Source organism: Prionailurus bengalensis, chromosome C2 (assembly GCF_016509475.1).
Source record: "Prionailurus bengalensis isolate Pbe53 chromosome C2, Fcat_Pben_1.1_paternal_pri, whole genome shotgun sequence".
In the NCBI taxonomy this organism is placed as follows: domain Eukaryota; kingdom Metazoa; phylum Chordata; class Mammalia; order Carnivora; family Felidae; genus Prionailurus; species Prionailurus bengalensis.
This window is the reverse complement of record NC_057350.1, coordinates 151,644,714-151,671,641: the sequence shown is the minus strand read 5'-3', so window position 1 is coordinate 151,671,641 and position 26,928 is coordinate 151,644,714. Positions and strand designations below refer to the sequence as shown.

Below are 26,928 nucleotides of genomic sequence, written 5' to 3'. Positions count from 1 at the left end.
CCTTATTAGGGAGGATGGCATTCGGAGAGCATATTGATTTCAGAGTCCGATCCAAGCTTAAATCCTGTCCTGCATCCCTAGCCCGTTCTTGTACTTCCCATGAGCCTCATCTGAAAAACAGGGACCCTGATAACCTGCTTTACACAACACCGTGGCAAGGATCAAATGAGACAGACGTCACCCGGTCCTCTAGGTAAAGTAAGGCAGTTGGATAGTTGGCTTTTCAGAGAGCCTCTGCCCCCTACAGCCTCCAGTTTCTAGGCAGTTAGCATCTCCCAACTGTGACAACCCACAGGAATTCGTCTTGAGTTCTATTTTCTCTAATTCACATGTTTCTTTACCTCTCAGCTCTTGGATGAAATTCTGTGTATCTTTTAGTGCCCAAGTTATTAAGGTTACCTGTAGGTCCGCCAGCTAGCTGAATTTTGTGTGTGTGTGTGTCCAGAATAAACCATGAATACATTACATCATTAATACATTTACAGTAGAATTGAAATGAAAGGGCCCTTTGATTATCTCCACTAACAACTATGGTATCTTGCAAAGGAACCGCTGTGTATGTCCTTGCAGACATTTTCCATGCATTTATAATCTACATGATCTAGTTTTCATGTTTCAAACACGGATCTAACACTGCATATTCTGCAAGTTTTTTCCCTTCATACGTCTGGAGATCTTATCTACTCAGCCCCTATTAATCTACCTAGTTATCTTCCGCATAATAGTTCCTGGTGTGAATGTTCGTGTGACCTATTGAAGTTCATTGCGGAGGTTTATTTGATCTCTATTGATAGACCTTAAGAATGGTGCCAGTTTTTTTTCTGTTATAAATAGTACTTCCGTGACTATCCTTGTACGCACGTCCTTCTGTACATGTCATTGTTTATTTGGGGCACATTACCAGTCAGTGCGCTTGCGGAGTTGAAGAATGCAAGTGTTTTTTAATCACTCTTCCTGGAGGTTCTACCAATTCAGACTTGCTCTGTCAATTTTGACTTCTATCAAGAGTGAATGCGGGCATTCCTGCCTGACAATCTTGAATTCCTGATATCTTACAATTTGCCAATCCAATGTGTGAAAAGTTATCCCCCGTAATCTCCTTTTTTGCCACAAATAAAGTTTCCTTTGTGTGACAAACCCACCTGGTATAGTCTCTACCTGTAACTCGCCAAGGAATGAACTCATCTTAGTTCGGTTACAGTGCAGTTTGTGGGGCGAAAGGGACAGGGCACCCCTGGAAGGTGGGACAGGAGGTGAGGGAAGGATGACAAGATCAGTCTGGAACATTTTGAATTTTAGGTGCTTGTGGATTAGCCAAGTAGAAAGAAACGGTAGGCAGGTTGATACACAGAACTCCAGCTCAAAACTACCTGCATGATGCCTGGCCGATAGGAAGCGCTGCTGCTGTGACTATTATTCTATCTGGACTGGAGAGATATGGGCGTGTGTTCTAGGAAAAGTGGCAACAATAGGCGGGAATACTAATAATGCCATCAACAACAGTGCAAACGCTTACTCGGACTTACGGTGAGAACCACAAGTTGCATGAGTTGACACACTCAATGCGCTGAGTTTATGAGTTCGAAACTACTGCCATTCTCAATTGAGAAACGGAGGGAGGCACAGAGTTTCAGTACCTCGCACAGGCCCTACAGTGGATATAGGTGGTGGCGCCGGGATCAGAACGGGGACAGTCAGAGCCGGGACTTGGAGGTCTCAGGGCGCAGTCCGGTAGCCGATGGGCGGAGAATGGGGCCAGGAATTCAGTAGGAGGTTAAGTACTGCCGGCAGGCGTCACAACCCGCTCGCAGACCCACGCGGAGTGCGGGGCGGACTCGGCGTCCCCGAGGAGCTGGTCGCCCGCTGGGGCCCGGAGCCGCGGAGTCCGGGCGGGAGGACAGCCGGCACCCGGGCGCGCGGGTGGCGGGTCTGGCTCGGGACCATGGAGAAGACCCAGCCTCCGGCCGTCCTAGAGCGGCGCTGCGCTGGGGAACGCCTCCGCCAGTGCGCTTCCGCCTCGGCGGCGGTCGGCGGGGGCGACCGGGTCTTCGCGGCCCCGCGCCGTGCGGTGGCCCGCCCCCAGCCCCCGTCCCGAGGCTCGGGCGTCAGGGCCACAGACATCGCCCAAGGGGCCCTTGCCCGCCGAGGCGCCACCAACCCTCCTGCCCCGAAGAGCTGGCCTGACGTCCCCCGGCTCGCGGTACCCGGGGTGGGGGGCGGTGACGCGTGGGGTCGCCCACTTCCCGCGGTGGAGTGTTCAGATTCGCGTCGGGTCTCGGGTCAGCATCGCCCCCTGGGACGTTGAGCGGCGCCCCCTTTCCCCGGGGGCCAGATCACCACTTGGATTTTGCGGTGCAGCCCGTGGTTGGTCCAGGGCCCGGTTGTCCTACCTCTTCTCTCAATGCGCATTTGGGATCTTTGCCACCATCGCTAGAATCATTCGGTACAAACTTACTGGTAATTCATTCATCGTGGGCCAGGGATTTTTCTTGAAAGCCACAAATCCACGGCAGCTCTTGACTCTCGCTTCTCAGGCATCCTTTCGGGGAATCTTCAGCCTCGCCAGGCAGCTTTGTCGAATTTACACAGGAAGCAGATTCAGCACCCCAGGAACCACTGGAGGAGGTGCGTTGAGAATGCCCAGAGTGTCCTGGAAATATCGTTTCCAATGAGAGAGGCAAGGAGACTGAGGGGGAAGAGGTGGGGAACAAGGCGGGGTCAGCCTCATTGTGATTCTCTCTCTTAGCTCCGCAGGTGCTTGCTTTTCCAAACAGAGAGGGCAGTGCATGAAGCCAGGGGTCATCAGCCATGCTCCAGACTCTGTGGTCCCAGGTGAGCTGAGCTTTCTTCCAGCTTTCCACATCCAGAATAGATAAGAACAGTCAGTACAGGAACAGTAAGTAGCCTGACCTGGTTAGTCCCATGCTTAGCTTTGCATCCATCAGTTGAGTAGGGCAGAAGAGTATGTGGTAGCGGAGGTGATGAGGGTGAGCCGGTAAACTTGGGAGGATCAAGTTGGTTGGGAGAGAGGGAGGCACCAGACAAGAAATTCTCCTAGAGGGCCGCCTGGGTGGCTCAGTCGGTTGAGCACTGGACTTCGGCTCAGGTCATGATCTAACGGTTCGGGAGTTCAACCCCACATCAGGCTCTGTGCTGACAGCTCAGAGCCTGGAGCCTGCTTTGGATTCTGTGTCTCCTCTCTCTCTGCCCCCCCCCCTCAAAAATAAATAAACGTTAAAAAAAAAATTCTCCTAGAAAGTGAGAATCTGCATCCATGCAAATATGGAGCTTGCAAGTACGGTTCACAGATGAGCAGCTACCAAGGGGCATGCCAGAAAGGCTCCATCTCAGGCCCCAACCCAGATCTCCTGGATCAGAATCTACATTTGTACAATACCTGGGGAACGAATGGGCAAGTTAAAATTTGGGGCGTGCTCGTGTGCATCCCACCATACAGAGGAAGGCCACCTCCTGTGTTTAAACAGGTGCTCCCACAGGGGGAGTTTGCCGTGCCCATCTCAAAGTCTGGGTACAGTGAAACCACCGCTGGGAGCCTGTGGAGGGTGTGTATTGACGAGGGAGGTGGATTCTTGGAGGAATGCTGAGTGTGGCACTGAAGCCAGTGTCTCTAGCCCATTTGCCTCCAGCTTAACCTCTAGGAGAGCCTGAATCCTTGGTTGGCACAAATTCATGCAGCACTGGAAGCTGTTCTCCTTCCAGGGTGTTCTTGGCCCTAGAGGATGATTGCATCCAAGTTTTCTCCAGCATCCTAGATCACGTAATGTGAAAGCTGGGTGTCTCATGTCATGGATGGGTCATGTCATTAGAATAATAATAATGTGTGCATGGCTCTTTTTCTGGGGGGCACTGGCCATCTTCTTCAGTTCTGCTTAAGTGTCAGCACGTGAGCCAAAATCAGTTCCAAGTCAGGAAATGTTTAAGCATCTGTGGGGGGCAGTCTCTTTCTTGGTGCTTTACGTGGTGCACAGTAGTCACTCAGGGTTGGGTTCCAGTAAGGAAACCCTAAGTGACAGCGGCTTAAACGAGATAGATAGAGCTTCTCTCCCACGCAAAAGAAGTTGGAGGGAGGCAGTCCAGGGATTTTGTGACAGTGGTACTATTGTCACACACCCAGGCTCTTTATCTGTTTCTGCTTCGTCATCCTAGCACTGGCTTTCGTGCTCAAGGCTGCTTCATGGTCCAAAGTGGCTGCTTGATCTCCAGCTATCATGTGTGAGTTCCAGATAGAAGAGATGACAAAAAAGGCAACCCTCTCAGCAGTTTGCGCTCTTTCAGGAACCTTCCCCGAGAGTTCCCACCAGTTTTTATACTTGTGTTTTTCACTGGCCTCCCTTATAGTTGCTGGAGCAGGGAGCAGCCCCAGGTGAAATTAAAGATTCCATTATAAAAAAAGAAAGGGAGGGGAAAAAATAGACTCTCTCTCTCTCTCTCTCTCTCTCTCTCTCTCTCTCACACACACACACACACACACACACACACACACACGTTTGGACAACTGCCAGTCTTATCTACAGGCTCCATGAGAAATGTTCCCCTAATCTCATCTGTAGTTTTTGTAAATGCTCAGGTTTCTGTGATGCCATTTGCCAGATGATATTTCAGTTCTTTACACGTATTAACTCACTCCACTCTTACAAGAGCCTTGCGGGAAAACTGAGGCAAAAAAAAATTTGAGTATCTCCTCCAGGGTCACACAGCTGATGGCTTGCAGAGGTGAGATTTGAAGCCAGGGAGTCTGGCTCCAGAGCCAGTGTGTCAACCTCAGCGCTATTGACATCTTGGGCCAGATAATTCTTCGTCGTGGGGAGCTGGCCTGTGCACTGCAGGATGATGGGCAGAATCCCCGGCCTCTACCCACGAGGTGCCAGCAGCACCCACACCACGCCATGGTCGGAACAACAGGAACCGTCTCCAGACACGCAATGCCATATCTCCCGTGGCGGGCATTTCCCCATTGAGAAGCGCGGCTCCGAAGCCTGTGCTGTTTGCACGGTGCTGTGGCGCCTCGGAACCTACTTCCCGTGTTGGGGAATCACCAGCCCCGCTTCATCCTGGAGAAGGAGTCAGTGCTGGCAAGGGACAGAAGCAGAGCGATCAGAGACGGAACGGGATGCTGAGAAGCCAAGTGCTGTCGAAAACAAAGGAAGAAAGAATGCGCTGATCGTTAGAGAGGGGTCTCAGAGGTGCGGAGGAGTAGAGGCATGGTGTGAGGAAAGAAGGTCAGGGCCACGTTCCCAGGTGTTGACTCTGAAGGAGATGAAGACAGGAGGAAAGTTACGTTTGGGGTCAGTGAACTATCTATTCTGCACTGTCCACCAAGGTAGCTATATGTGCCTGTTTAGGTTAATTAAAATGAGGGGTGCACATGGGTGGCTCAGTCGGTTGGGCGTTTGATTTTGGCTCAGGTCATGATCTCATGGTTCGCGGGTTCAAGCCGCATGTCGGGCTCTGTGCTGACAGCTCAGAGCCTGGAGCCTGCTTTGGGTTCTGTGTCTCCCTCTCTCTTTGCTCCTCCCCTGCTCACGCTCTGTCTCAATGTCTCTCCAAAAACAAAATGAAAAAAGAATAAAAACAATGAAAAACATTTTTTAAATGAGGGGTGCCTGGGCCGCTCAGTCGGTTAAGCATCCAACTCTTGATTTCAGCTCGGGTCATGATCTCACGTTTCATGGAATCGAGCCCGGAGTTGGGCTCTGTGCTGACAGTGCGGAGCCTGCTTGGGATTCTCTCTCTTCCTCTCTCTCTCTGCCCCTTCCCTGCTCACGTGCACTCTCTCTCTGAAAATGAATAAATATTTAAAATAAGTAAATAGATAAAAATAAAATTCGGGACGCCTGCGTGGCTCAGTCGGTTAAGCATCCGAGTTCAACTCAGGTCACGATCTCGCGGTCCGTGAGTTCGAGCCCTGCGTCGGGCTCTGGGCTGATGGCTCGGAGCCTGGAGCCTGCTTCCGATTCTGTGTCTCCCTCTCTCTCTGGCCCTCCCCTGTTCATGCTCTGTCTCTCTCTGTCTCAAAAATAAATAAACGTTAAAAAAATAAAATAAAATAAAATTCAACTGATTAAAATGAGAAATTCAGTTCCTCAGTCACACTAGCCACATTTAAACTTCCTGGTCAAGGTGATACCTGGTTTCTTCAGCGTATAGATAATTATCTTTCCCTTGCAACTAATAAGAAATCTATGGGGCGACGCTTAAGATCACGCAACTATCCTGTTCACCGTCAAAATTTCCTCCTAGATTTAGCATCCATTAACGATTCTGGTCCGAACCAATCTTCACCACGATGGCTGCAGTCCTGTGGTACTTATGAGCTCTGTCTCCCACCCAGCAGATGCTACACGCAGAGAGGTTGTTGACGTGACAGACTGGGGCAGAGTAGAGTGTAAGTCAAGGAAGAGACATTATAGGGCCACTCTTTTGTGTAAGTGGTCAGTTCATTTTGAAATGGTTGCCTCCTTATTCGACCTTGTATTAAGTGCTCAAAGAAAGAGGGCCCCCTTTTGTCTATTTCCAAGTGCTTAATATCACTGATTCCCATCATCTGCGATAGAGAGTAACTCTTCCTTCATACATGCGTTCTGACGATTGAGTGAATTGATGTAAGAGTAGTTCACCGAGGACAAGGCACAAAGGCCTGCACAACCTGTGAAGGTTTCCCTCTCCCCGGAGAAGGTGGAAATGGCCCCAGGGGACACAACGAGACGCACGTGGTGCAGAGGACAGTGTTGCCAGGTCGTACAGAGCTTGGGTGATCTGGAAGCAGGTCCCTGCTCAGGGATGGAGACTGGCGCCCTGTCTCTGGAGCCAGGTATGTTGGGAGAGGAGGAGATAACACTGCACATCGCTTTCAAGAGACAGTAAGGCAAGATGGCAGAGGGAGGGAGAACCACCAGAGTGAAGGGAACTCTGTGCCCTTGGAATTGTTCCTCTGTCCACACAAAGACATGACTGGGAACGACCAGAGAGAACCTGAGTGGAGGGCCCTAATAGGGGCTCCAGGATGGATGGAGTCAGGGTAAAAGACAGATGGCCTGCTATGGTCATTTTAGAAAACATGCCGGGAAGACTGACCCAGCTCATGGAACCAGACGTGGGGTTGATGTGACCACCAGGCAGGCAGCAGCAGGTGCTGGAGGGTGTGCTTGGATTGGGGCCCCAGCGGTTGCACATTGAAAATGTGGGGAGGGCTGTCCGTGGCTGGGGTGCCGTTGCGGAGCTCCTTGCCAGTGCAGGCAGGTACTGTGCATGAACAGTACATGGGGCTCAGAGCCATGGACTCCAGTCGAATCAGGGCTACGCCGGAGCTCAGGCCCCTCCTGGACCCTCACACAGGGCTTGAGCGGGGGCCTGTTGTTTCAGGAGCCAGTGACCTTTGAGGACGTGGCCGTGTACTTCGCCCGGAATCAATGGACTAGCCTGGACCCCATGCAGAGGGCCTTGTACCGGGAGGTGATGCTGGAGAATTATGCAAATATAGCTTCCTTGGGTAAGTCCTCCCTTCCGTCTGAACCAGCTCTGCCCTCAAGGCCCTTGGCTTCCTCCTTGGTGGATCTGGGGTCTCCCATACCCCCAGGACTGATGCTTCCGTGAGCCGAGCTCCCTGATCCCTAGTTTTGGGAGTAGCTAATGGAGAGCGATCTGGGATCACTTTGGTTTTCAGCAGGACTTGCCTCTTCCCTGTTTCCTGGTGGGGACTCTCCTGAAAGGGGTTTTTGCTCTGGGCGCAGACAGCTGAGAAGGTTCCTGGTGGCCCCGTTTTCATTGCTTCACTCTTCCAGTGCCCTGGAGTCCTGGGCCCCGTCTCCCCTGTGTGAGAGTCTCCTAGGACCCCCTGTACACGCTGTAACGACAGAGCTTTCTGTCCTCTCTGATGGAGCCAGAGTAAGACCCCCACCCCCACCCCCACCCCCACCCCCACCCCTGAGCAGAACAATTTGAGCATCCCTTAGATCTCAAGATTGTCTCAACACTGACCTCCCTTGGTGTCCTGGGACTTTTTCACCGGACAAAGCAGAAGGTGGACTGAGAAGGGTCAGCAGGGTCTCTCCTCAGCTTCCTGTTCCTTTTCCTTCTCCTTCAGGAGCATTTCCATTCCCCAAACCAGAGCTGATACTCCAGCTGGAGCGGGGAGAGGCACCGTGGGGCCTGGATCCCTGGACACCCATGGGGGGAGCGGCCCCGGGAGATGTCCGCACAGGTAAGCAGGAGAGCCTGCCACTGTCCTCTTCTGCTTGGCCTCCTCCCGTCCGTTAATGATTCAACCGGAAGAAGGTTTGGCTTCTGTCATACCAGCTCTTATGGACGTGGCAACGGTCACTCTCATTCAGAAAAGTGCCCCTTGCCAGCCTTCAGCCCCAAACTCGAAACGACCCGTCCCAACATTTCATTTGCTGTTATTTTTCCTTGTAAAGCCACAGGGTTTCAAAAATATGTGGTGATGGGGCGCCTGGGTGGCGCAGTCGGTTAAGCGTCCGACTTCAGCCAGGTCACGATCTCACGGTCTGTGAGTTCGAGCCCCGAGTCAGGCTCTGGGCTGATGGCTCAGAGCCTGGAGCCTGTTTCCGATTGTGTCTCCCTCTCTCTCTCTGCCCCTCCCCCGTTCATGCTCTGTCTCTCTCTGTCCCCAAAATAAATAAACGTTGAAAAAAAAAATATGTGGTGAAAATAGGCTTGGGGGGGGTCAGTTTAGGAATATAAATGCAATACAGTAAGAACTTGTTTCTATAAGAACGTTGTGGGCATGAGTGTGTATGAAACTGTACATGAGAATAGAATTATTAGGAGCTCCTAAACCCTACAGATTAGCTGTCGAAAGAAAGCCTGTGTATTTATTGGGAATGAATGGTTTCCCTTTTTGAAAGATACCATGAGAACCATCCAGAGATTGGGTGTTCAGCCTTTCTCACTCAGTTGGCCCTGGTCGCATACTCCCTCCATCCCATATGCTATTGCAAGTCTTAGAAACCAAATGCCCCTTCCTGATTCAGCCCCACTTCGGCCTTCGTCGGGGCCTTTGGGTTGACTCAGCACGTGCCGTGGTCTTGATTAGAAACCTCTCCCAGCGGTCTGCCTGCAGTTCAGTGTTTCCCTCTGCCACAGCTACACGTCATCTGTCTAGTCTGCCAACGGCTTTAACCCAGCACAGTCAGATAGAACAGCGTGGAACAGAAATGTTCTGCATCTGCGCTACCCAGTCTGGTAGCCCTTATCCTCATCAGCACTTGAAGTGTGGTGAGTGCGAATGAGGAACTGAATTTTAAATTTGGCTCCGTTTTAATTAAATTTAAGTAGCCACGGGCGTCTAGAGACTTCCTTATGTACAGCGCGGCATAAAACAATTACAGGAACAGCCTCCCCCTGCCTTTTTAGCTTCTGGATCAGTGGTTTCAAACTCCAGTGAGCATCTGAATCTCATGCAGGGCTTGTTAGAGTGTGGACTTGCTGGAGACCAGCTCTAGAGGTTCCGATTCAGCAGGACTGGGTGGGGGGGGGGGGGGTGGGCAGGCCCAGGAATTCACATTACTGACAGGTTCCCAGGTGATGATGGTCCAGGGACCACACCTTCAAGACTACTGCCCTTGAGAATCTCAAACCATATCTTTTTTTTTTTTTTAAGCTTATGTATTTATTTTGAGAGAGAGAAGAGAGCGAGTGAGAGAGCACAAGCAGGGGAGGGGCAAAGAGAGAGGGACAGAGAGAATCCCAAGGAGGCTCTGCACCGCCAGCATAGAGCCCAATACGGGGCTCAATTCCATGACCATGAAGTCATGACCTGAGCCGAAATCAAGAGTTGGATGCTTGGGGCGCCTGGTTCCCCAACTGACCCTTGATTTCGGCTCAGGTCATGACTTCATGGTCATGGAATTGAACCCCGTATTGGGCTCTAAGCTGGCGGTGCAGAGCCTCCTTGGGATCGTCTCTCCATCTCTGTCCTCTCTCTCTCTCTCTCTCTCTCTGCCCCTTCCCTGCACTCCTTCTCTCAAACTAAATAAATAAACTTAAAAAAAAAAAAAAGTCAGAGGGGCGCCTGGGTGGCTTAGTTGGTTGGGCATCTGACTTCCGCTCAGGTGATGATCACACCGCTTGTGAGTTCAGGCCCCACGTCGGGCTCTGTGCTGACAGCTCAGAGCCTGGAGCCTGCTTTGGATTCTGTGTCCCATTCTCTCTCTCTCTCTCTCTCTCTGCCCCTCCTCCACTTGTGCTCTCTCTCTGTCTCTCAAAAAATAAATGTTAAAAAAAAAAAGATGCTTAACTGACTTAGCCACCCAGGTGCCCCTCAAACCATATCATTTAAACTCTGGTTGCATCTCATCATTGAGTTGTGCTTAGCATTTAAAAATTACCCTGGAAGTTGGGGTGGGGGGTGCCTGGCTCAGTTGGTAGATCATGTGACTCTCTTTTTTTTTTTTTAAGTTTATTTATTTATTTTGAGAGAGACAGAGTGTGAGCAGGGGAGCAACAGAAAGAGGGGAAGAATCGTAAGCAGGCTTTGAGCTGCCAGTGCAGAGCCTGATGTGGGGCTGGAGATCATGACCTGAGCCAAACTCAAGAACCGGAAACTTAACCAACTGAGCCATCCAGGCACCCTGAGCATGTGACTCTTGATCTCAGGGTCGTGAGTTTGAGCCCCATGTTGCGTGTAGAGATTACTTGAAATATATTAATTAATTACTTAATTTAAAAGATTTTAAAAATTACATAGTTGTAAAAAAAACCCTAGTTATTCTAATAGAGAAGACTCCTTTAAAAACAAATTCGTCTGGGGGCACCTGGGTGGCTCAGTCGGTTAAGCATCTGACTTCAGCTCAGGTCCTGATCTCACAGTGGGTGAGTTCGAGCCCCACGTCGGGCCCTGTGCTGACAGCTCGGAGCCTGGAGCCTGCTTCGGGTTCTGTGTCTCCCCCTCTCTCTGCTCCTCCCCTGCTCGCACGCTGTCTCTCTCTCAAAATAAAAAATTAGTCTGGACTATATTAGACTTAAATAGACCAAAATATATAAAATCTGTCATACATGCATCACTCCTTTTTTTTTTTTTTTTTTTTAACATAAAATCTACACCCTTTTCCTTTCAGAGGTAAGTGTCTCAGAGTACACGGTGTGGGTTTTGAAATCATGGTCCTCCTGTGGACCCTTCATGATCGGCAGTATGGCCCATTGTTTTCTCTCCAGCCAGGCTTAGGACAGAATCCTCTTTAAAGGTCACAGAACGGTTTGGAGCATTTGGTCAGGCCCCATCCCACGCCTGGGCCTTGGGGTCCACTGTTGCACGCTGCGACTCCCGGCCCCGGGCGCTGGGTGGCCTGGGGCTGCTCACCCAGCTCCCTTCTCCACCTTAGAGATCTCCTTCTCCCCATCAGCTCCCTCTTTCTTCACCGCTTTCCCTTCCAGCACCTTCTCCACCCCGCTCCTGTTATTCTTCACTCTGCCGGCGTGCTCGTGCGAGGCTTTTCGTGTGCAAATGGCCTGGCTCGCCTTCTCCGCCCCCAGGACTTTTCTCTCCCTTCCGGGCATCCTCAGGTAGCCCTGTCTCTCTCCAAACAATACTATTACCGCCTACGCCCTTTCCCCTTGTAGCCTTAGTAAGTGCCTCCTCTGTTTCCTTTTTTTCTCGTGCCAGGTGGTAAAAACAAGACTGCGAAGGAGGAGCAAACCCCAAGGCCGGACGTTTCTGGAGCATCGGCGGCCCAGAGACTGGCGGTGGAGGGGCTGCTCCCGGACGGTCCCCAGCAGCCTCACCTTAAAGCCAGCTTGGAGGAGCCACCGCTGTGTGACCTGGGGGCGGACACGGGCTCACACGGAGGGGGTTTCACGGGCTGGCTGGTGCAGGGGTACAGACCCTCCACCAGGGAAAGGGAGGAGCCAGCCAGCACACCTCGGGGGAAGCGCCGGTGCCCGTGTCCTGACGAAGCCGGGCCTGCGCCGGGGACCGGCGGCTTACGCGTGCGGCGAGCGCGGCCGGTGTTTCGGCCTGCCTTCAGACCTGCAGCGGCATCAGAGCGTCCACATGGATGACAGGCCCTTCGGATGCAAGGAGTGCGGGAAGGCCTTCAGGTACAGCTCCAAACTGGCCCGCCACCAGAGGAGCCACACCGGGGAGAGGCCTTACTCGTGCCAGGAGTGCGGGCAGGCCTTCGGCCAGAATTCCCACCTCCGGCAGCATCGGAAACTGCACGGCGGCGACAAGCCCTACGAGTGTCAGGACTGCGGGAAAACCTTCAGCTACAACTCCAAACTCCGCCGCCACCGGCGGGTCCACACGGGGGAGAAGCCCTTCCAGTGCGAGGCCTGCGGCAAGGCTTTCCGGTGCAGCTACGACCGCCTCGTGCACGAGCGAATCCACACCGGGGAGAAGCCCTACGAGTGCCAGGCGTGCGGGAAGAGCTTCAGCTCCGCGTCGGTGCTCGGCCAGCACCGGCGAACCCACACCGGGGAGAAGCCGTACGCGTGCGAGGAGTGCGGGAAGGCCTTCGGCCGCAGCTCCGCCTTCCTCCAGCACCGGCGGCTGCACACGGGCGAGAAGCTGTTCAAGTGCACCGAGTGCTGGAAGACGTTCAGCTGCAGCTCGCGCTTTGCCGTGCACCGGCGGGTGCACACCGGGGAGAGGCCCTACGGCTGCCAGGAGTGCGGCAAGGCCTTCAGCCAGAAGGTCACGCTGGTCCAGCACCGGCGGCTGCACACCGGCGAGAGGCCCTACGAGTGCGCCGCGTGCGGCAAAGCCTTCAAGTGGAGCGCCAGCTTCGTCCAGCACCGCAAGCTGCACGCGCGCCGGGGGGCGGCGGCGGCGGCGCCGGGGCCCGGGCCCCGCCGCCCCGCGCTACCCGCCCCCGCCCTGCCGGGGGCCGCCCCGCCTGCCCCGCAGCCCGCGCCGCGGCCCCGCCCGCGCCTGGCTTCGTGCTGCGCCCCCGGGCCGCGGCGGCCGGCCCTTCGCCCGGGCGAGTAGCGCACGGCCTTCGGGACCTCACTTCCCCCGGGAGCCCGAACCCCTCGCCCCACGCCCGGTGAGCTCCCTCACGCTCTCCACCGCCCGCCCGGAGTCCTGTTGCCCCGGCCCCGCGTCTCTGCCGTTGCTCTCCGGGGCTCGTGTAAGTGGTCGTCGCTTTCCCAGTTCCACGTCTGGTCTCACCCTTAAGGACCGTGTTGGATTCCCCGCTTCCGTCCCCTGGGTAGGAAATGGTGGCAGCTGTCCCTTGTGCTGTTCGGGATGGGCCGGTAGCCTCGGTCTGCACCTGCCTTCTCTACGGGATTTGGAGGAGTTTACGGAAGATCTGGGCGGGGGGGGGGGGGGGTTAGGGGCGCGGCATGCCAATGACATGGCCTGCTGTAGTTCAAGAAATTGGGGAGGGGCACCTGGATGGCTCGGTAGGTTAAGCATGGGACTTGGGCTCAGGTCATGGTCTCTGTTCCAGCCCCGCGCAGGGCTCTCTGCTATCAGCACAGAGCCTGCTTTGGATCCTCTGTCCCCCCTCCTCTCTGCCCCTCCCCCACTCGTTCTCTCTCCCTCCCTCCCTCCCTCCCTCCCTCAAAAATAAACATTAAAAAAAGGGGGTGGGATGCAAAGCCCATGGGAGGTAATCGAAGGAGGTATGCAGTGATTGCTTTCAGGAATTAAGGAAGGCCATTTGGTGGGGAAGTAGCAAGGCTCACTGTGTGGCATCTGAGCCTGGGACTTTTTGCTACCTTGATAATGACCATTATGAGGATCCTGTGTAACTGAGCAATAGACCGAGGAGATAACCAGTAAAAAGAATAGGAAGTGATGAGTCAGCATTGATGGCAAAAATGTAAAATTATGTTCCTAGACTTGATTGGAAGGGGATGTGGCTTTTCTGTTGGGTTCCTTTTCTGTCCCTAGCCACATCTTTTTTTTTTTTTTTTTCTTTTCTTCAGTGCCCACTCAAATACGTAGGTACGGAAAGTGATTAGGGCCTGTGCATTGAGAGCAGATGCCTGGGTGTAGCCATCTCTCAGTTATACCTGGAGTGAACTTGTTGGCAACACAGTGTGGAGCCTCAGAGGGAAGGAGAGAGACCTAACCCTGACCTGCTGTAGCTCCTGCCTCAAGGGAGAGTTTATTCCTAACCATACACATACTCTGATGTGTTCTCACACCTACTCCACATCCTCTGTGATACAATCTGAGTTTTTTATTTTAAGTTAATTTTATGATGAACTATTTTGAGAGCACCAAGAAGGGTTTATGGACGCAAATGTTACCAAATGGTATGATGCCACCGGTGTGGCTATACGTCCTGTCTAGTGGCATGGTCCTTCTCAGAATCATTGTTTCAGGACGACAGTAGCAACATGGAAAGGTACTTTAATTAACTAAGCAGGAATACAACACTAAGTAAATGATATATACACTGTTACTGTAACACCATAAAATGATGTCTGCAAGGGAGAGCATAAAGCACCGTTTTGGTTTTGGTCAGTTTTATTGAGATATACTTTATAGCCTTTACCCTTTTTTTTTTTAATTTAAAGTTTTTTAAATGTTTTTATTTATTTTTGAGACAGAGAGAGACAGAGCATGAGCAGGGGAGGGGCAGAGAGAGAGGGAGACACAGAATCCAAAGCAGGCTCCAGGCTCTGAGCTGCCAGCACAGAGCCGGATGCGGGGCTCGAACTCGCGGACGGTGAGATCATGACCTGAGCTGAAGCAGGATGCCCAACCGACTGAGCCACCCAGGCGCCCCGCCTTTACCCTTTTCACGTATACAGTTTGGTGAGTTTTGACAAATGAATACAGTTGTGTAACCAAGATAAAAAAAATTTCCATCACCCTCAGCACAGGGAGAAATTTAAATGTTTGTGGGATGTTGGAGATATTTCTTTATTTTCTTCCTTTGTGCAATACACAGAAGTCAGGAGAAGAAAAGGCAGAAACCAAACGTATCTTCCCAGCTGTAGTTAGAGGTTCCAGAATACGCAAAGATCCCTCACCTAGAATCACCACTAAGAAAAGCAGTCAAAATGTAGGAAAATGATCATTACTGGTTTCTTTGCCATATTTCTCTCTCCTACACACAAAATTATATATATATATATATATTTATAGTATATATGTTATTAATATTTAATTTATGGTAAATGTAATATATATATATAACATCCATTCTATTTCCCGCAAACACCATTAAACAGGGCCTCACGGCTTCTCGGAAGATTATAGCATGGAAGGGTGGGGGTGAGGGACCTCAAAACTAGCCAAATTTCAGAAAAACAGAACTTCTAAATATAGTTTGGAAGGGTGGAAGGTAACAGATTATAGATGTTATAAGATGAGAAGAAAGCAAGGCGTGTAGGGAAAATCAGTATCAGCTCTGGGTTGAAAAATGACTTTCGATTCCTCACAGCTAATAGAGTCACGGGTTTCTGACGGTGATGACTGGTATTCTCTCGTCTGTTTCTTCCCTTGTTCATGAATTCCACAGGCACGTAGGGTCTCCCCCATTGTTGCACAAATGTTACTATACAGCTTCCATAGCACTTACTAGGGGCCAAAAGATGAATAACGTGCCATTCTTTTTAATGCTGGGAGCAGCGTTGCCAGGTTGTCTGGCACTTAGTAGGCACTTGTTTTAAGATTTTATTTTTGAGTAACCTGTACACCCCAACGTGGGACTTGAACTCACGACCTTGAGATCAAGAGTCGCGTGCTCTTCTGAATAAGCCGGCCAAGCGCCCCAATAGTAGGCACTTGGTGTTTTTTTTTTTTAAGTTCATTTATTTTTTTGAGAGAGAGCGTGAGCACATGAGTAGGGGAGGGGCAGAGAGAGAGAGAGAGAGAGAGAGAGAGAGAGCTCTGTGCTGGCTCCACACTCTGTGCTGAGCCCCACACAGGGCTCAATCTCACAGACCATGAGATGATGATCTGAGCTGAAATCCAAGAGTCGAACACTTAACCGACTGAGCCACCCAGGTCCTCCTATAGGTACTTGTTTCTTGACAAGGGCCATGTGTAGCTCACTGAAAGGACAGATATGTAAAAATAAACTCACATCACTTAAATTCCAACATACGGTTCTTCCAAGAGTTTTGTTTTCTCTGAAGGTGAATTGACTATGTCTAAACGTACTGACTCCCCCTGCCCCCCAAACTTATTATGTTAACATGAGCCTGAGGACTGCCCACTTCCTTTACGAAAGGGATATGGGTGTCATATTACCTGAATCATTTAGTTCTGAGACTTTTACCTTTATCAGTGAGTTGGCTATGTTATTTGGGACTCTTTAAAATGAACAGAAACCTGCAGCGCCTGGATGGCTCTGACTCTTGATTTTGGCTCAGGTCATGATCCCATGGTTTGTGAGTCCAAGCCCTGCATCAGGCTCTGCACTGACAGTGTGGAGCCTGCTTGGGATTCTCTCTCTCCCTCTCTCTGTCTCTCTCTCTCTGTCCCTCCCCTGCTCGCTCTCTCTCTCAAAAAAAAAAAAAATAACAAACTTATTTCAATTAGTGTAAGTACACTTAATTATAAGGATTCCTAAATGTATCCTGGCACCAAAGGCAAGAATATGCAGCAGGAGATTTGGACCCTGGAAAACCCAAGCAGGAGCAACAGGCAGTCCCCACTCTTTCTTCACGTCTGATCCCTTCTCCCCTCTTCAGCTCTGCTGTCTCTATCCCCAGGCACACGGCAGAGGTTGCCCCAGACTTCATGTTTACAACTCTATCCTGGGACTAGCCCAAAGAATTTGCCAGACCGTGACAAATCCCTGGGAGAGAGAATCTGATTTGCCCAGTTTAGGTGTGTTCACTTCTCTGGCCAAGAGATTAGGTCACATAGTGTGGATGAGGCTGCTGGGGTCCCACTCTGGTAAGGGGGAGTTAACTGGGCTAATCAGACACCAGAAAGATAGCTTGCCGACTTCTGAGATCACAACCTTTTCTCTTGTTTCCATTGTTCCGGGTCTCGTGGCAACTAAGATAACTGAGGAGAAGCTTCTGGATATTTTTTCCCCAATGCCTGGAAGCTTTTAGGAATTTAGCTTTGACAGCCCCCTTATGGGAAGTGTTGATCGTCCTCCATTAATGTTTCTTGGTTCACAGTGCACTCTCAGTCTGTGCATTCGGATCTTTTTTTTTCTTTAAAATTTTTAAAAAGTGTTTATTTTCAAGAGAGAGAGGGAGACAGCGACAGCAAGAGCAGGGGAGGGACAGAGAGAAGGGGAGACACAGAATCCGAGCCAGGCTCCAGGCTCGGAGCTGTCAGCACAGAGCCTGACGCAGGGCTCGAGCTCACAAACCCTGATAACGTGACCTGAGCCAAAGTCCAACACTTGACCGACTGAGCCACCCAGGCGTCCCTTCAGATCTTTTGTGAATGGCTTGTGACTGGTTAGTCTGGGGTGGAAGAGCTGGTGGGGTTACAGGAAGTGAGGTTGTGGTCCCCTCTGGTTTCCCTACACTCCGTGCGTTTGGGATCAACAGGCACTTCTGGCCCTGGGCTGAGTGAGGCTGAATCGCTATGGCTCGTGGGCTTTTTCCTTTGGGGTCTGTGTGTGTAGCCCACTCAGCAACCGCAAGCCTGGTGCCCTGGTTGGAGCTCTTGTCTGGTTCGACTCTGGTGGTAGTTGTTGGTTTTCCTTGTCTTTCCACAGCCACTCCAACATGGAAGCTGGCTGGTGATAAAAACAATGTGGCTGCCCGGTTTCTCCTTTAGCTACCACTGCCGGGCCTCCACAAGGAATAGACTTCTGGCAGGTTCTCCCTTGCACCTGCCTTAACTGCCCCTGCCACAGCCCTCGTCCCCTGAACCGGAGATTTCTAAGTAGCACCTTGGGAGAGATCACGTTCTGTACATTCCCTGTCTCCTTTACCCTAACAGAGATCGGGCATGGTGTGGGCGGACCTCCTCCCGCAGTCCGGCCAGTCCAGTCTAAATTGCAACGTACTGGACTGTCCTCAGCGTTTAAAGTGTGAGGTCGGGCTAATTCTCTAGTTTCTGGCCTTCTCCCCAGGTTAGTACTCAAGCATATCAAGTCTTGCCCTGTTCACAAGACCTCAGAGGTTAGAGGGAACAGAGAGGAGCACAGACTTACACACTGTTCATTAATCTTCACCGGTCCAGACCCTGGACTGGGTTCCAGAAATAGTGAGGGCTTAAGAGACTCAAACGGCCGTTGCCCCATATGACGCACACTGCCGGGCAGTGTCTGGCTTTTCGATCACAGTTGCACGTGGGACCCCCAAACATTTGCAAGGTCGTTCCCGGCCTTGCTGCGGCCCCATCTGTGGCCAGCCGCTGAGGCCTGTGCCGGCGGGGTGGCAACGAGACTTCAAGACCGCCGCTAGACCTCTGCAACGCTGCCACCTGCAGCGAGAGGGCGCCGCTGTGCAAACGGGGCGCGGGGGCGTCCAGGACCCGCGCACCACACGGACGGAAACGTCCAGACTTCCTAGAGGGGGAGGAGGGCTCCTCGCTGGTTCCTGGAGACCCCGCGCTCCCCCCGCGGCAGGTGAGCTCGAGTGCGGGCGCGGCGGGACTCAGGGAGCCGATTCACTGTTACGAGGCCCCTCGGCCCTCGGTGGTCTGGGCTGGCCAGCCTTGACCTGGAAGTGCCTGGCCGAGGAGGCCCCTTACCTGCGCCCCGGCCCGCGGAGGGGGCTCCTTCGTCCTCGGGAGCACCTGCCGCGGCCCGTTCCCTGTTGCGCCTGGGTGTTGGCGTCTCCAGCTTCCCGGGGGACCGACCCGGTCAGCGCCCACTGCCACCCAGCTGCGCGCTTGAGCATCTTTTTCCTGCATTGACCCGTGGCCTCGCCGCCACCTGCATTTCGTCCTGTAGCCCTTCTCGGTCCAGACGCCTTCTGCCTTCTTTCTGTCCAGAGGCTGCGCCTCTTGGTCGTGGTGTCAAAGATGAACAAAGCCGGACAGGTTTTAACCAGTAATAACTATCGCAGGAGAGAAGAGAGCCCAGGGTGACTTGAACTCGGCCTTGGTACAGAAGTGACCGGACCTTTTAAAAGAAGAATGATGGCGGAGGGGGCGGGAAGGGGTGGCTTAGTATGGCGTCAAGGATGTCATGTGGAGCCCATGAGGGCTTGCCCACCCGGCTCAGAGAAGTTTGGTTCCAGCATTCCCACAGAGCCTGGGAGACAGGGGCCCTATCTTCAAGTGTTGGCTGGAGCAAACAGTACGTTCTTTTGGCAGCCTTAAGTTTTCTCAGTCTAAGAGGGGCTAGGGTCATCCTTGGGATGTGACCTTGAGCTGTTAGAGACTATTTTTTGTTGGTCTTTATAGGCTTAGTAGAGAAAGGGCTCGGGGAGCCTGGTTAGAGTTTGGTCAAGGACAGAATCTTTGTCAATGGTCAGGGTCACCGAACACGTTCAGTAAAAACTATTTTCTACTCCAACCCAGGTAGTCACCTAAGCCAGGGTTTTCCTCCACTTGGTTCTGGAGAGTGGGGTGTAGCGGTTAATTTTGAGAAGCCTTGTGCCTTGCCAGCAAGTGGATGGAAAAATAAACTGAAGGAGCAGTTGTCACTGTGGGTGAGGGTAGGGCCAGGCTCCCCTGCAGTGGTAGGACAGTCATTGTTCTAAGAGCCCAAGAGTCCAGGGATGGTGGGGAGAGATGGGCGAGTAGTGCACTTTATGGGCTGCAAGACAGGGGCAGTCTCACCTGGAGGGCTTCTGCTGTCTTAGATCTGAGGCTCTGCCTTTTCCAGAGTCAGAGAGCTGTGCCGGAAGCTGGGAGTCAGCAGCCATGCTCCAGAGAATGTGGTCTTAGAGGTGATCCTGATAGCCTTTCTTGGATCAGCTCTCAGAGAAGTCCGTACAGTACTTAGGTCTGGCCTGGCTTTCCCCTTGCTACGTAGTTCTGGAAGGTGTATATGTGTGTCTATTCACAGGAGGGTGTGTTTGTTTGGGGAAAGCAGTTTGAGGTGAGATGAGATTATCCAGGGAAATATCTGTGATCAGAGAGAGGACGTGATGTTCAGAAGATCCATGTAGATGTGTAAGGTGGGAGCACCTGCCAGTAGAAATTCCTGGGAGCTATAAATTCATATCACTTTTTCTTAACGTTTATTTTTTATTTTTGAGGGCACGCACACAGGCGAGCTGGGAAGGGGCAGAGAGAGGAGAAAGAGGATGCGAAGCGGGCCCTGTGCTGATAGCAGGGAGCCCCATCGGGCTCAAACTCAAGAACCGTGAGATCATGACCTGAGCCGGTTAAATGTTTAACCAACTGAGGCACCAGGCACCCCATAATCCATATCACTTTCAACAAATGAATCTACCAACAGGCAGGAAAACCCTTTTAGGGGACTACGTTCGCTCTGTAAATTGTTTATGTAGAATAGCATAAGTTAAGACCTCTTTGTTCATCCACCAGATATATACTGAGCACCCTGTGTGCAGTGCCATGAACTAGGCTTTGGGAGTACCAGGAGAACAATACTAATAGTTACATAACGTACTGACTGAGCTCTTACTTTGATAGATTCATTCATTTAACCAACATTTATGGAGTTCCTACTTTGTGCCAATGGTCCCCAAAACTGCCTTCTTGGAGCTCTAGGTTCTACTGGGGGACACAGACAACGTATCTGTGAGCGTATAATATGCTATCAGGGAGCGATCCACATTAAAATGGAACGGTAAGGAAGGGGACAGAAAGTGACAGTAGTGCATTGAGTGAAGGGCCATGCTATTTGAGCAGAATAGCGTGAGGGAGCAAACCAGGCAGAGGGAACATCAGGGTCCAAAGGTGTGACCTCTCAAACTATTTGAGTTTTTAAGCAACAGAAAGAAGGCGAGTATTTCCTAAGTGCAGTGAGCGAGGCAGGGTAGCTAGAGATGAGGTGAGAAAAAGAGAAGGACAGAGAGGGAAAGGGACAGAGGGAGAGAGGCGAGCCACTTCTTGTGTGGCTTTGATGTTGTGTCCTTGGGCATGGCCTCCTGCACCCAGAGTTGTAAAGGAAGGTCTCACTGAACAGGTGACGTCTGCTCAGAGATCTATGGAGAAGGAAGGACCAGGGGAGAGACCGCCAGGCTGGTAGGAGAGCAGACACAGAAGCCGTGAGGTGGGAGAGAGTTGGATTTGTGTGGAGGAGAGAAAGGAAGCAGGTGACCAGACACAGAGCCCAGGAAGAGCGTCGCGCTGGCTGAAGTTGTAGAAATGCAGAGGCCAGATCTGTAGGACCTTAGCTCATGGGAAAGACTTGGGATTTCATCATACGAGCAACGGTTGGCCACTGAAAGGTTTTTGAGTGTTTCCTGAAGACTTTATGAGATTGCTTGGGCTCCTGGGGGCACCTGCGTGGCTCAGTCAGTTAAGCCTCCAACTCTTCACTTTGACTTCAGGTCATGATCTCACGGTTTCTGAGTTTGAGCCCCGCATCAGGCTCTGCACTGACAGTGTGGTGCCTGCTTGGGATTCTCTCTCTGCCCCTCCCCAGCTCATGCTGACTCTTAAAAATAAATAAAACCTAAAAAAAAAAAAAAAAAAAAAAGTCCATTGAGGTTTAAGAGGCTAGTTAGGCTATTGCAGGAGACTCTTCAGGAAATGGTTGCTCCCTTGTTATAGGATGTTTTGCTATCTGGGTCCAGCAAATTCCCTTTCTTATTTTCTCAGAATATTTTTAGCTGGTCTTTTCATCTATTCCTCCATATAAATTTCAAAATCCAGATTCTTTTTTTAAATTTTTTTTTCAACATTTATTTATTTTTGGGACAGAGAGAGACAGAGCATGAACGGGGGAGGGGCAGAGAGAGAGGGAGACACAGAATTGGAAACAGGCTCCAGGCTCCGAGCCATCAGCCCAGAGCCCGACGCGGGGCTCGAACTCACGGACCGCGAGATCGTGACCTGGCTGAAGTCGGACGCTTAACCGACTGCGCCACCCAGGCGCCCCCAGATTCTTTTTTTAAAAGTAATTAATTTATTGTTTAATTTACATCCAAGTTAGTTAGCACATAGTGTAACAATGATTTCAGGAGTAGATTTCGTAATGCCCCTTACCCATGTAGCCCATCCCCCCAGACTACCCATGTAGTCTGCCCCTCCAGCAGCCCTCTGTTTGTTCTCTATATTTAAGAGTCTCATATATCAAAATCCAGATTCTTTAGGACTTTGGAATAAAAATGATTTCCATTGGGATTGCCCTGATTTATGGATCAATTTGAGAAATGACAGTTTCATAAAATTAATGCTTCTAATTCAGGAACATTTTTTTTTTTAATCATTTGTTCAGGTCTTTTATGTTCTTCAGTGAAGGGGTATGTGTGTGTGTAAACTATACCTCTTGTCCAGTTTCTAATTGATTTGGGGGATATAGTATTCCTTTTTTTTTTTTAATGTTTTATTTATTTTTGAGGGACAGAGCATGGGTGGGGGAGGGGCAGAGAAAAAGAGGGACAGAGGACCCGAAGTGGGCCCTGTGCAACAGAAGGCACAATGCAGGGCTCATACTCACGAACCATGAGATCGTGACCTGAGCTAAAGTCACTCAACTGACTGAGCCACCCAGGTGCCCCAATATAGTATTGATTGTTCTCTTTTTAAAAAAATTTTTTTAATGTTTATTTTTGAGAGAGAGAGAGAGAGAGAGAGAGAGAGACAGAGTGTGAGCAGGGGAGGGGAAGAGAGAGAGGGAGACACAGAATCCAAAGCAGCTCCAGGCTCTGAGCTGTCAGCACAGAGCCCGACACGGGGCTCGAACTCACGAACTGTGAGATCATGACCTGAGCCGAAGTCAGACGCCCAACTGACTGAGCCACCCAGGCGCCCCTGGCCATCCAATTTTGACAGCTCATTCCTCCCTCTGTGCCTAGCTCAGAGCTTGAGTAGGAAGCTTTTGTTTCAGGAACCAGTGACCTTGAAGGACAAGGTTGTGTACTTCATCCAGAAGCGATGGGCCAGCCTGATGCCTGCTCCGAAGCCCCTGCCTGAGATTTGATGTTGGAGATTTATGGGACCGTAGCCTCTCTAGGTAAGGCCTCTCTTTCCTCTAGGACTCAGTCTCTGTACTTTGGAGTTTCCTGGTTCCATTCCTCTTGTGCGCTGAGGTGTCTCTCCTCAGTTGTTACTGTTGTTTTAATGTTTCTTTATTTTTGAGAGAGAGAGACAGAGTGCAAGCAAAGAGGGCCAGAGAGAGAGGGAGACACAGAATCCAAAGCAGTCTCGAGGCCCTGAGCTGTCAGCACAGAGTCCAACATGGGGCTTAAACCCACAAACCATGAGATCATGACTTGGACAGAAGTCGGATGCCCAACCGACTGAGCCACCTAGGCGCATTGGTTCTCTTTAGTATTAAAACAGACGTCCCCAACTCCCTAGTTAGAGGCTCTGCTCTGGGAAAAATGGGAAGTTAAAAGTTTCCTGATGCCCTCCTTAAACCTCATCCTTGTTTTCTTGAGAGGACCATCTTGGTCCTCCACTGCCACTCCTCTGTTTTAGCACACACTCAGATAGGGCCCCATAAGTTCAGTTTCTTCCTTAGTAAGACAGTTGGGCTCTTGCTTGTTTTAAAAGTTTATTTATTTTGAGAGAGACAGAGAAAGTGAGCAGGGGAGGAGCAGAGACAGGGGGACAGGATCCAAAGTGGGTTCCACGCCGACAGCAGAGAGCCTGATGTGAGACTTGAACTTGCAAACTGCGAGATCATGACCTGAGCTGAAGTCGGGTGCTCGACTGACTGAGCCACCCAGGTGCCCCTGTTGGGCTCCTTCTTTAGAAGGCTCCTCTTTCCCTAAGGCCCACCTACCTTGTTCTCCTGGGTGGTCAGTTCCCTTTCCACTTGGGAAAGCAGAGGAGGGGCCAGAAGGAGTTCCAGAGTCAGGTCTGATTCCCAGCCCCCTCCTGTTCTGATAGCCCTGCGGGGGCACGGAGAGGTACCACGGGCCCGGACCCCTGGGCACAGGCTGGCAGAAGGGTCCTGAGAGATGTCAGTGCAGGTGAGTAGGAGGGCCTGTGAGCTGCCCTCCCTACTCAGTCTCTCCCTTTGTTTTAATCATTTATCACCCAAAGAGGTTTTCTTTCTCAATGGCTGCTGTGGGGGATGAAAATGGTCACTCTTTTTTTTTTTTTTTAAGTTTATTTCGAGACAGAGAAAGAGTACGAGCGGGGAGGGGCAGAGAAAGAGGGAGAGAGAGAATCCCAAGTAGGATCTCTACTGTTAGTGCAGAGCTCGACGCGGGGCTCGAACTCACAAACTATGAGATCATGACCTGAGCCTAAGCCAGACGCTTAACCAGCTGAGCCATCCAGGCGCCCTGACAATAGTCACTCTTAAACACAAGTGTTGTAGGGGGCTCCTGGGTGGTTCAGTCAGTTGAGTGTCTGACTTCAGCTCAGGTCATGATCTCGTGGTCCGTGAGTTCGAGCCCCGCGTCGGGCTCTGTGCTGACAGCTCAGAGCCTGGAGCCTGCTTCGGATTCTGCGTCTCCCTCTCTCTCTGCCCCTCCCCTGCTCATGCTCTGTCTGTCTCTGTCTCAAAAATAAATAAAAACAATTAAAAAAAAAAACACAAACAGAAGTGTTGTAGAACATTTGGCGAAGGCTCACTGGAGCACCAGCCCTGAACTGGAAAGGACAGTCCCCAGGGATGCATGCGTGCGAGAGTTCTGCACATTCTGCCACATATTTGTGTTACCCTCCCCCCCTCTGCCCCTCCATACGTTTTTCTCATGTAATGGGATATGTTAATGTTCTACTCTTTTCAACACAAAGGTGTATTTTAATTGCAATTAGAGGAATATAGTCTTCGTGAACTAGCCTGGGGGAACATACGTAACATTACCATTCATTGTTTCTATGAGAACATGTAAGGTCACTAAACGTTGAACGTTTTGAGGCATTCATGGTCATAACTGGGATGGAAATTAGCTTTCTTCATTTGGAAGAAGTCCATTAAGAAAGATTTTTTTAAAATCCAGAGAGTATTTTGTGGCCTTTCCTATTCTTGTCAGTCTATTCCAATTTCTCAAATTATACAGAGTTTTCATATAGCATTTCTCCTTCTAATTCAGCCCTACTATTACCTTGAAGCAGTCCCTTCTCAGGAAGGACCCCATTCTAGGAAGGACTTAGGACTATTTTGGTGAGAAAACTTCCCTGCATCTACTGTGAATTCTCTTTTTGGGTTTCTATGTAGCCTGTTTAATGACCTTCACAGGGGGATTCAGGGGGCTTTTCTTCCATTTGTTTATAATGGGTATGCAATAGGTAGGATTCAAGAGAAAAATCAAAATTCAAGCTTAGTGCATCCAGATGTAGTTTGAGTCAATCCCAGATCATCTCTAAGAAAAACCATTAAACTGTAGGAAAAAAGACAATGATTTTGGTTTCTGGAAACTATATTTATTGGCTGTGTTTTCCTGTAGTGATTAAAAAAAAGAAAACTTTTTTTTTAAGTTTATTTATTTATTTATTTTGAGAGAGAAAGAGAGAGAGCACAAGCAGGGGAGGCTCAGAGAGAGGAGAGACAGAATCCCAAGCAGGCTCTACACCGTCAGCGCAGAGCCCCATGCAGGGCTCAAACTCAAACTGTGAGATTGTGACCTGAGCTGAGACCAAGAGTTGGTGGTCACTTGACTGTGCCACCCAGGTGCCCCAGGAAGAAGACTTTTAAGTAGAGAGGATCTTTGGTGCAGCAATAGGGGTCCAGGGAAGCTAGGGACGCACCATGTTTTTTCACAGTCTGTAGGAGAGAGGAACCCCTGAAAAACCATTGTGTTGTAGCCATTTAGAGCAGGAGAGAAAAATATGGGATCTCTGGGGTCCTGTTTGGTGGACAGGAATTTGCCCTGCTCATGGCCCATCATATGAGGACAGGAATACTGGGAAGGCTGAGACTCTGTGCCTTGAATTGTTTGTACTAGTCCTTCGTGGGCCGATGGTTTATTTATAAAGAACTTGATTGTGGGAGTAAATTTCAGAAACCTATTCTGCAGTGAGTTAGTGGTTCTTTATCAATGACAAGATAAAACAGAATAAGAGCCCATCTAGAATAATGCGTTAGATATTATACGGGAAAGATAACATCTTTGATGGAGAGAAAAACTGTACAGAAAAACTGTACAGATAAGAAAAAAAATGTAAATGATTGCCTCTTTAGCACTTGACCGAAAACGATTTTTTTCAGGTACTCAAGGACTAATGGAATTAATTTTGGAAATAGGATTTAAGCTTATAGTCAGAACAGGAACATTGGGTAAATGGTAGCAAAATGAAAGAAGATAAGCTAACTGAGCAGGAAGAAAAGGAATTTCCTTAGAAGAAAGTTCAAGTCCATAAAAGCCAGGCCAGGCAGATATAAAAGGGAGCAGGGAATTCATACATATATATAAAATGTGTGTATATAAAATGTGTGTATATATATATATGTATAATGTATGTAATGTATAATATATATGTATATAAACTGGCCCTGAAGATGTGACTAAACATCATTATTGGAGCATGTGCTCAGCGACAGAAGGAAGAATGAGGAGGACATAGTGTCCAGAAAAGCATGGGTCCACTGTGGGGAAATTGTGAAGACTCACTATGACAGTTGTGCAGCAGGACTGGAAACTTGTGTCCTCTCATACTGTTAGAGTGGGCAGTTAGTTAGGTTCTAACAGGATACTTGGAGGCCAGCTCCAAGGAAGTCATGGCCAGCTATTGGGAAGGTCAGAGGCCTGTCCTGGCACCACTCCACCACAAGCCAGATCAAACCAGACAGACCCAAGATGGCGGATGCCATGACAGGAAACTCCTGATCAAATTAGAAGAAAAAGCTCTAAACACTGCTTCCTTCCCCAGGTAATGAATATTACACCCCTAATTAACAACTGTCAATCAAAGATAGAAACTGAATCCCCTGGGCATGCAACTCTCCCTCTCTCTCTTTCTCTCGCCCACTCTCACATCTTGAGTGTACTTTTCGCTTTAATAAACTTTTCCACTTGTGTCACTTG

At 50.4% G+C, this 26,928-nt stretch overlaps 1 protein-coding gene across 1 annotated transcript; it reads left to right on the top strand.

The window, feature by feature from the left end:
• The first annotated feature begins 1,523 nt into the window (after positions 1-1,523).
• ZNF619 (zinc finger protein 619) lies at positions 1,524-14,434 on the top strand. Its single transcript, XM_043595680.1, is given in 6 exon segments — positions 1,524-2,625; positions 2,747-2,832; positions 7,384-7,510; positions 8,105-8,221; positions 11,642-11,900; positions 11,902-14,434. Coding segments are annotated over 5 exon segments (1,590 nt in total). The 5' UTR covers positions 1,524-2,625; positions 2,747-2,808; the 3' UTR covers positions 12,965-14,434.
• Positions 14,435-26,928: the final 12,494 nt, after the last annotated feature.